The sequence below is a fragment of the Astyanax mexicanus genome, chromosome 24 (assembly GCF_023375975.1).
Source record: "Astyanax mexicanus isolate ESR-SI-001 chromosome 24, AstMex3_surface, whole genome shotgun sequence".
Lineage (NCBI taxonomy): Eukaryota > Metazoa > Chordata > Actinopteri > Characiformes > Acestrorhamphidae > Astyanax > Astyanax mexicanus.
Genome location: NC_064431.1, coordinates 1,100,110 through 1,110,837, shown reverse-complemented (window position 1 = coordinate 1,110,837; position 10,728 = coordinate 1,100,110). Strand labels below are relative to the sequence as shown.

The following is a 10,728-nucleotide window of genomic DNA, read 5'->3' as shown; positions in this document are numbered from 1 at the left end:
TTCTATGAAAAGTACAAATACATCAAAAAGCAACTTAAGTACTTTTAAAGTAAAAAACGTAAAACGTATAACAGAGAAAAAGTAACTAATTTCCACTAAATACGTCCCAAACCAGGAGCAGCAGCTCTGTATTGGTGTGTACTTTAAAAATCCTCAGTGTTATAGTGGTGAAACTGAAGAACATTAATAAAAACAATAAATCTGATAGTGTCTTTAATCCGTGATGAATATGCCTTTATGAATATAAAGACATACAGTACAGGCCAAAAGTTTGGACACACCTTCTCTTTTTCAGTGTGTTTTCTTTATTTTATTTTCATGACTATTTACATTGTAGATTCTCACTGAAGCATCAAATCTATGAATGAACACATGTGGAGTTTATTGTAATTAACAAAAAATTACATTGAAATAACTAAAAAAAACATATTTTATATTCTAGTTTCTTCAAAATAGCCCCCTTTGCTCTGATTACTGCTTTGTACACTCTTGGCATCATTCTCTCAATGAGCTTCAAGAGGTGGCCACCTGAAATGAAAAGTTTTCCAACAGTCTTGAAGGAAGGAAGGAGTTCCCAGAGGTGTTTATTAGCACTTGTTGCTCCTTTGTCTTCTTCACTCTGTGCTCCAGCTCACCCCAAACCATCTGGATTGGGTTCAGGTCCGGTGACTGTGGAGGTTCAGCTCATTTTTTATTAAGAACATAAAACTCCACATGTGTTCATTCATAGTTTTGATGCTTCAGTGAGAATCTACAATGTAAATAGTCATGAAAATAAAGAAAACGCACTGAAAAAGAGAAGGTGTGTCCAAACTTTTGGCCTGTACTGTACATGTTGTAATAAATGTTTAAGTAATGGTGCAGCAGAAACACTTGGCGGGATATTCGTTAGTGAAGACCCTGTGTTCGGCTCCGTACACGAAGTAGATGAAGGTCTTCTCCTTCCAGGTGTAGTGAACACGAGTGACGGGGATCAGCTCGATGGTCTGCCTCTGGAAAACAAACAAATAAATATTGTTGGTACCAATTTATAATTTTTATAAGTTATATTTATTTTACTTACATTTACAAATATACTAATCTGATACTCGACTATTTTAAATTAGTTCTCAAGGTCTCTTAGCAAGTCCACCCATTCATATCGTCCAGGTCGTTTTCACAAATGTAGTTTCTATGATCAGGATTAGTTGATGAGTTTGTTTATTTCTAAGCGTTTCTCCCTCTGTTTGGTTTGTTTTCACACAGGCATAAAAACCTAAACGCACCAAAATACAAACCAATAAACCACCAAACAGGTGTAGGGGATAAAAACTCCTATTTTCTGCAGTAAAATAACTTATTATTATATATATTCTGAAAATTTGAGGGGTTGAAATCTCCTACAGGACACTTGGAGAAGCTGTCTGTTCACATTCTCTCTACTCTAGATTCCAGATCAGTAACAGGAATCAACCCAAATTCTGCAGGTTTGAAAATAAAGACAAACATAATGTAACTAAAGGTTTGGAGGAGATGAACTGTTTGATTTGTATTCAGAAAAATACTGATTTTAAAATTAAGTTCAGGAGTTCAGAGCCAATTTTATAATTTTATTCATTTTATTTTGACATTAGCAGATTTACTTTAGTATTTTTTGTTTATATTTTCTATTACAATTGCAATTATGCTTATCAGTAATGTTCCTTATCAAATATGAAAGCTTTTTAAGTAATGCTTGAATAGAAATTCTCAAGATTTAGTGGTGTAATGTCCAAAAATGAACAAAAATCCTGTCGTGTTAATGGGTTAAGTGGTTTAAAGCTATAATACAGTGAAAAATATATAATTAATTTTGGGTCTTATTTTAGTGATCTATAGGCGAATCGTCAACCGTGCACAGTGCAGCTGGATTTAGGGCGTGTCAGTGTGTCTTTGCTATCATAACGACAGGAAAAGTACACCTTGCGCGGCTTAAAACAAAAAGCAAAAGGTATAAACCAATTCTCTTAATTAATCATGAGTGTGTTTTTTGTTTAATGTGAAACAAATCAATCAAGAGTTTAACTTGCCAGATTGCTATTTTAAGGGCGCAGCTACCTGGACCTTTTTGTTCATTGTATATGTAAAATTTAGTGGTGTAATGTCCAAAAATTGACAAAAATCCTGGCTTGTTAATTGGATTAAGGGGTTAATGCCATCATTTTTTTTCAAATACAGTTTTCTTTGCATACAGCTGCTTTATGAAATCTGTACCTGGTGTAGGATACGGCAGGAGCCGGTGAACTGAGCCTGATGCTCCTGAACGGCTTTCCTCGACGCTGCGTTCACCGACTCAACCGGAAAACTGCTGACTGGATAGACCTGCAGCATCCGAACAAAAGCATTATATAATATAAACGCTGATTTTCTGCAGAAATCAGATTATGAAGTGCATGAAAACACACTCACTGACCTCCCAACTGAATCCATCATCAGTTATTTATGCATATAGTGTTTGCTCACCATCGTATTCATATCAGAAAGGAGTGTTTCTCCATTAACAGAGTCCAGATGTTCAACAGGAAGTCCTGAACGCTTATCCATCACCTGCACATAAACATGGTTTTGCCTGTAAAAGAACAAAGAAAAAGGCAGAGAATAACATTAACCACATTACTATATTTTTTGCACTTAAATTGTTTTACTTTTCCCAAAAATCGACAATTTTCAGTGAAGTTCCACCAGCACCAAGACTGGAGCAGTATTAGCATTAGCCGCTAACCACACTAACTGCAGCGCTAGCTCTTTCACCGTTCAGAGGCGAGGACATTGGACTGTAGTCAGCTTTTTTACTGTGTAAAAACAAGCTACACTTAATGTTCCTCAGTGCAGTGCTGTCCGGTGGCATTAGCTGCTTAGCACAGCTAGCACCAGCGGTTATCTAATATCTCCTCTAATGCTAATGCTGCTGCACCCAGCCTTAGTGTAAATCTGGAAGTCTATACTATATTACTGTAAATAAACGGAAATCTGTGTAAATTAACATTCAGCAATTGTTTTACTTTAAAAGAAAATGTTTTTTTTTTAGAATTACTGTTTTGTTTGCTTAGCTTAACTTAGCTTTACAGGACACCTACTGTATTAGAAGGAAAACATGGCGACACCTTTGTTCCTTACCAGTGTCGCATAATGTGCCTTGTAATCTTGTGCACCTTATAATGCAAAAAGTACTGTAATTACATTCATTACAGAATATTAAATAACTTCTCTCTTTCTCTCTGTAGCTTCTTTAAATACAGTATTTACAATACAAACGATTACAGCAGATATTATATTTACCACTGAACTTTCAGCTTGATGTAGCAGAGCAGCTGTCCTCGTCCCTGGCAGGTTGTGCAGGGGGTTGACCCGACACCTGAGCAGGCTGTGCACCTAGAAGAACAGGTACAATGACAATACAAGTAATGGTAACAAGAGGAAATCAGAATTAAAGCTATAATACAGTGAAAAATATATAATTTATTGGGCTTTATTTCAGTGATCTATAGGCGAATCGTCAACCGTGCACCTCAAAGCTTGATTCAGGGCGTGTCAGTGTGTCTTTGCTATCATAACGGCAGGAAAAGTACACCTTGCGTGGCTCGAAATGTGCAAAAGGCATGTACTAATTCTCTTAATTAATCATGAGTGTGTTTTGGGCTTAATATGCAATAAATCAATCAAAGTTCAACTTAGCGGATTGCTATTTAAAGGGCGCAGCTACCTGGACCTTTCTGTTCATTGTATATGTAAAAGTTTGCAAGGCTGTATGGGTTTGTGCACTGCTGCAAGTCCATGATAATGCACCTTTGTTGACAAGTCACTGCCAAGATAGTGATGAACGTCTGTCTGTTGGCGTCTGTCTAGGTTGTACTCAGTCAGTGGAGCTCCTGTGTTTTCTGTTACATTGGTCTGACTCCAGTTTAAATCTAGACTCAATTTCAGCCTAAATGCTCAGATCACACCCCAGTTGCTGAGCATAATATGGGAATCTGCCCAGGAAATGGTAAAAAACACAGATTATCTTTATATATAGAGGCAAATCTGTTAAAGGACGTGAAAATAGACTATTGACAGGGCTGATAGATAGCAATTAGCATCATGACATCTTGAACAATGCTTGAAAAATGCATCAAATGCTAGAGTCAAACCTTGTGTTAAAAATGTAATAATTTAATTGAATAAGTGTGATTATATGATGTAGTTGTGATGTGTCGGTATAAAAACTGCAGTTCCTCACTTGACTCTGCCGAGTCCTCTACAATCAGAACAGCGTTCCTGAGACGCGGTGATCCCCGAGCCACCACACACCTCACACTGAACCTACAAACACAACAACAAGCTCACAACAACACAACTGTGAAGATTTATACAGGAAGTGGATATGATTTATATACATCAGTTTTAATGAAATAAATACAGTAGCTAATGAAGCTACAGAAAATGGAAAATTGTGTTTTTTTTTAACACATTTTGCCTTTTGTATAACTTATTTTTATTATTTTCAATTAATATTGACAATAAAATACACTTCTATGTAATAAAAGCCATTGTGCAGGTGCTGAAATTTCACAAATAAATATATTTCAAATACGCACTCGCAAAAAAAAAATATATATATATATATGTATATGTATATATATACAAATAACTTGGAGCTAAAGTAACACTCAAAGCTTGGGTGCGCACCATATGAAAATGACTGAAAAAACACCCGTGATGAATGAGGCGAGTGGTCCACTATGTTTGGGAGATTACTGGTTCGAATCCCGGTCATGCAGCTTGCTATCAGCTGCCAGAGCCCTGAGAGAGCACAATTGGCCTTGCTCTCTCTGGGTGGGTAGATGGACTCTTTCTAATCTTGACATCATGTTCTCCTCCACCAGTCTTACACACTGCTTTTGGATAACTTTATGCTGCTTTACACCTGGTGCAAAAATTAATTCAAGCAGTTCAGTTTGGTGGTTTGATGACTTGTGATCATCAATCTTCCTCTTGATTATATTAAAGTAGCTCTTGCCCAACTTCCCAATGGTTTCTATTATAAGTGTGTTGGCGTTTCTTCTGTTACTCAACAGGAAGCACATTTAAACCATAAAGATAAAAAAAATAATGCAAATCAGACTGTTTCCCCATTTCTCGTCTTTAAAACCACTCCTGCTCCTCATGTCTGAATATTTAATATTTAATGACAGTGCGCATTTCAGCGTAAAAGTCTTTAATGCTCTAATAAGCCGATCAGATCCACCTAGACTGAGAGTTATCAGAGTTTCTGAGCTTCAGTTTAGGAGTTTAGACTTAAAATCAATATGATTAGTATTATTTACAGTCACTTAAATTCAAATATTTACCTTAAAATACTGACACATCCTAAATATCAACTGTTTATTGTATTTATTATATTTTTGTGTGAACTGTTTTTTTAATTTTCTGAAAATCTATTATTTATTTCAAGATTTACATTAAACAAAATATTTTTTATTCATCTACAAACCATAGCCAACAATCACACAAATTATCAATAAAAAAAGTTTTATTTCCATGTTCAAAGTAAGGTAATGTAGATGCTTTTTTACAACATTTCAAACCATTCTGGATCTTCATTTGTTTGATAAATGTATTAAATTTTACAGAATGCACAGGACAGTGCCTATTTTAAATTATTGTTTTTTTTAGCAGTAAATACCGTCAGTCTGTATCCTGCTTTTTTGTGGTAATTTGCATTAAAAATTACATTAAAAACAACTGAAGACACACTGAAACTCACCCGTCCAGACGTTACACATCGGTTACACGCAGACTTGCCGAGATTCAGGCAGGAGTGGCAGCCCTGAACGTTAAAAGTAAGAAATTAGTTCTTTAAACATTTTAATTTTACATATTTGCTGTATTCTAGTTTTTGACTGGTTTGAACTGTTCTACCTTCAAAGAGGCTGTATGTGGGACGCGAACGTGAGTTTCAGAGTCCTGAAACAGAGCAGGGGCCGAAACAGAGACGTCCCAGGGGCCCGGAGCCAAACCGGGCATACCGTCCACTAACTGACCTGAGATACAGATAGAGAAACACCTCCATTAACCCTCCTGTTATGTTTCCTGACCCAGGAGCACCATAGCTGTTCCTGACAAACCAACATAACAGAACCTACAGTTTGTTTAAAACTTGTTTTGTTGGCTATTTACCATTATAGGGTTCAGAGGCCCATTCAGTCGATCTCGACTCGGTGAACGTCTCCAGCCGATACTGTTTTTTAAAACAAAAAACAATCTAAGGATTAGACACATACAGCTCTGGGAAAAAATGAAGAGATCACTTCAGTTTCTGAATCAGGTTTATATTTGAGTAAAATGAACATTGTTGTTTTATTCTATAAACTACAGACAACATTTCTCCCAAATTGCAAATAAAAATATTGTTATTTGGAGCATTTATTTACAGAAAATTAACCAAAAAGATGCAGAGCTTTCAAAACTCAAATAATGTAAAGAAAACAAGTTCATATTCATAAAGTTTTAAGAGTTCAGAAATAATCAATATTTGGTGGAATAATCCTGGTGGTTTTTAATCACAGTTTTGTTTTTCATGCATCTTGGCATCATGTTCTCCTCCACCAGTCTTACACACTGCTTTTGGATAACTTTATGCTGCTTTACTCCTGGTGCAAAACATTATTCAAGCAGTTCAGTTTGGTGGTTTGATGGCGTGGTATCTTATTTTTTTTCCAGTGCTATAAATTCACATAAGGAAAATAGTATCATGAGAAAAAACATGGTAAAACTGTATTATTTACCCTGTAAGTGTTTATAGCAACCAAGTCAGATATGATCATCTCTTTGGTCGGCTTCCTGCTGTAGCAGCAGTGGCTGGAGACGTACTCAACAAACGCCTCATTGGCCAGCTCTTTAGAAATGGCTGGAATTCTGCAGAAATAAAAAAATGTGCATAAATTATGAATGAAAAACAAATGCATGACAACCAGCGAAAATAATTATTTTATAGAATTATTATTATTATTATTATTATTATTATTAGGAATGTTTCTCTTACTCCCACTGTGTGGTAGGGGGCCTAGTTGGTGGCTGTGGATGCTGGAATCCCATTGGTGGAGGAGGAACATCTGCAGGGTAATTGATAAAATACATTAAAATATACATTCCCATCGCAGAACCACTACTGGTTCCATAAGGATCAGGTTTAAATAGATTATTGTATGAAGAGTATGAAGGCTTAAAAACCTTAAAATAAACATTTATTTCCCAATTTTAAATAAAGTTTTATTTCAATCCAAACTAAAAGAGGCTATTTTAAAGTTAACAGTCAAAAAAGAACTATCACGCCTTTATTTTAAATATGTAACTGATTTATGTGTTAAATAGCATCGTTTTATTTATTTATAATTTTTGTGACTTAATATGATGTTTATCTTAATCGTTTTATCGTATGTTCTGTGTAGGGGTGGGCAATATTATATCGTATACAATATATCGTGACACAGAAATATCATGATATTAAAAATCCATATCGTGATAATAGGGCTGTTCTGTCTTAAAAGTAGTCTATTATTTACTGTGAAGCTTTAGGTGTATTTATTGTATAATTGTTTTAGTTTGCAGTTTATATGCATGCACTAAATATTCTGCAATATTATTTGCTGCATTATATTATTTTATGCTATATTATTTATTTTGCCACATTATGATTATACTGTTATACTATTATACTATATTCCTGAAATGAATGAATTATTTTAGTTTTCCTATTTCGCCAAGTATATCGTTATCGCAAAATACCCTGAAATATCGTGATATTATTTTAGAGCCATATCGCCCACCCCTAGTTCTCTGTACCGGCTCCTGAATATACCCTTAAGTTGAATATCATATATATATTTTTTTGTGTTATTTTTTCAGTACCTGAGAGCAAAGGAGGAACCTAAATGGCCGTATTTTCAGATTTTTACTCAATAATTTAATATAATTTATTAAACTCTGATTACAGTCTGATTTATTTGGAGTAATGAAGTACCTCAAAGTTTCACCATTAAGCACACAAGCTACAGTCATATAGCACACAGTACTATACCATCACTGATGTTAATGGAAAGTGTGCAAAGCGGAAACTGCTGAAAGCCTAGTTTGTCCTATTGCACAAGCTTATCTCTGGTTATCTTAAAAAATAGCGACTTGTTGCATCAGGAAATTGACTAAGCTGAGTGAATCAAAGACAGAGGCAGAGAGATGGTCACTTGGGCCAATGAGACACACCTAACTGTACACCCAAAATTACAGAAACGTGTTTTAAATATTATACTCTACTTATACATAATATACATTTTAATTATGATTATTATTATTACCTATCCATAGGACTACCTGATAAAATTGATGAAATGTTGTGGCCAGAGTGTAAAAATAATGCGTACCATTGTATCCAGGGCCTAAATGTTCATATCCAGGGACTGCAGGAGGAGCAGTGGGCTCGACCTCGGTTCCGGTCCACTGACCTGTGGAGTAACACCAGAAACAGCTGATAGGCTGATAGGGCTTCCAGTTGAAGTTAATATAACTATACAGGCGTATACAGCAGGAGTATATATATAAATCAGCTCTGAAAAACATAAGAGACCACTTAAAAATAATTTTACCAAAAAGATGGATGATCACAAGCCATCAAACCAAACTGAACTGCTTGAATGAATTTTTGCACCAGTAGTAAAGCAGCATAAAGTTATCCAAAAGCAGTGTGTAAGACTGGTGGAGGAGGAGAACATGATGCCAAGATGCATAACAAAAAAACTAGTTATTGGTTATTCCACCAAATATTGATTTCTAAACTCTTAAAACTTGAATATGAACTTTCTGAAAAGCTTTCTGAAAGCTTTTCTGCATCTTTTTTGTTATTTCAGCCATTTCTCATTTTCTGTAAATAAATGCTCTAAATGAGAATATTTTTATGTGGAATTTGGGAGAAATGTTGTCTGTAGTTTATAGAATAAAACAAAAATGTTCATTTTATTCAAACATAAACCTATAAATAGCAAAACTAGAGAAATTGATTCAGAAACTGAAGTGCTCTCTTCATTTTTTTCCACAGCTGTATATTACATATTGGGGCAGTTTTCCAGAACACGATTAAGACTAGTCTTGGACTATAGATAGAATTTTGAATGGAGATTTTCCATTGAAACAGAATATAGATAGATAGATAGATAGATAGATAGATATATAGATAGATAGATAGATAGATGGTCTACAAGTGTTCAAAGTGGATAATTATTTTTTTATTACAATAAAAGCAATAAAATTACATTATTTAATAAAGTAATTGGCAAAAGAGTAGTCAAAACAAGCAGGGTCAATTCCAGTAAACAGCAACAATGGAGAGTAAACATACCATAAACATTAATATTGCATAAAATTGCATTACTACTGTATAAAATGTTAATAAGAGGGTTACAGGGAATGAAATAGGAATTACCTGTATTAGGGACCATAGGTTGATAGGCCAGACCCGTAACATCATCTTGATCACTGTAGATAAAACATGTTCAAATATTTTAAACAGTAATCAGTGCAGACCGAGACCTGATAAAAAAACAAAGCTATTGTATAAAATATCTATTCAAAGAGTAGTGTAAGAATAGCATTAATCCATGCCTTGGAAACTGCCATATTGTGTTCTATGCATTAAATAGATTGGATAGTAAACTGTAAACTGGAACTTAAATAAGTTTATTATCATAAGAATATTTTAGTTTTTATTTCTAATTCTAATTTCTAAATCTTTTTACGTGCCAAATGTGTTTTTATATACCTATTGCATTTCTATGTATATTTTTGAGGGGGTAAAGAACAGTGAACTTCTATAAACTACTTTAAAAATAACTTTTAGGAAAGTTATTTTCCTGATATTTTCTTATCTGTATCTCTCTCCCTCTTTTACAGCCCCCACCCCCACACTCACACCATGTTTTCCTCTCACTTTACTCAACTTCCCAGCAGTTTAGCTCATTAAAAGAGTCCTTTTAATAATTTAAACTGAGTTTAACTCAGTTCTCCAGCATTATTATATATAATAAGGTATGAGATATAGATGTTTTAGCTGTTTTTACCTCAGCAGATGCCTTCGGTCCATCCTGCGCTCACTTTCCTCACTGCTGAAGTTTCACTTCTGCAGAAACGCTTTTCTTACTCCACCCGCTTCCACACAGGCCCCGCCCCTTTCTGTCAGTCATTGGATAAGGCTAAAGGCCGGAATACGGGCGTGAAAACAAATCGCAACTGAAATGCGGTAAATGATGCACAATGGAGTAATTACACGTTCTGACGCCAACATATATTTATGTCATACCTGTCAAGTCTCCCGTTTTGGCCGGGAACCTACCGTATTTTACTCCTCTTTCCCGCCGTCCTCCCGTATTAGTATTTTCCCGTAAATTTCCCGTATTATATTAAAATAAAAAAATATATATTATTGAGGAGACAGGGCACTGACCGCTCTGTGTCTCTTAACCAATCGTGGAGCCGGTTCAAGGAGAAAGTCCCGCCTTTCAGGAGAAACAGCCAATCAGCTTGCAAAGGAGGGACAGCGTGGGGAATATATATATATATTTATACATATATATATGTATATATATATATATATATATATGTATATATATATATATATATATATACATATATATATATATACATATATATATATGTATATATATATATATATATATACATATA

General features: G+C 34.8%; 1 protein-coding gene across 1 annotated transcript; it reads right to left on the bottom strand.

Annotated features, from left to right (window-relative positions):
* Positions 1-742: 742 nt before the first annotated feature.
* ssuh2.2 (ssu-2 homolog, tandem duplicate 2) lies at positions 743-10,504 on the bottom strand. The gene is made up of 13 exons (XM_022682197.2): positions 10,107-10,504; positions 9,473-9,525; positions 8,418-8,498; positions 7,043-7,112; positions 6,786-6,915; positions 6,178-6,238; positions 5,920-6,041; positions 5,765-5,827; positions 4,238-4,320; positions 3,298-3,390; positions 2,482-2,587; positions 2,233-2,340; positions 743-992 (listed from the first exon to the last, which is right to left on the bottom strand). Exons 1-13 carry the CDS (start codon positions 10,127-10,129, stop codon positions 849-851), a joined length of 1,137 nt encoding a protein of 378 aa, XP_022537918.2. The 5' UTR covers positions 10,130-10,504; the 3' UTR covers positions 743-848.
* Positions 10,505-10,728: the final 224 nt, after the last annotated feature.

Coding starts and splice junctions, on each gene's coding strand:
- ssuh2.2 (XM_022682197.2), bottom strand. CDS start 10,129: ATGGACCGAAGGCATCTGCTGAG. Junction 6,239..6,785: donor TTGCTATAAACACTTACAGG/GTAAATAATACA, acceptor TTTAAAAAACAG/TATCGGCTGGAGACGTTCAC. Junction 993..2,232: donor CCTGCCGTATCCTACACCAG/GTACAGATTTCA, acceptor TTTGTTTTCCAG/AGGCAGACCATCGAGCTGAT.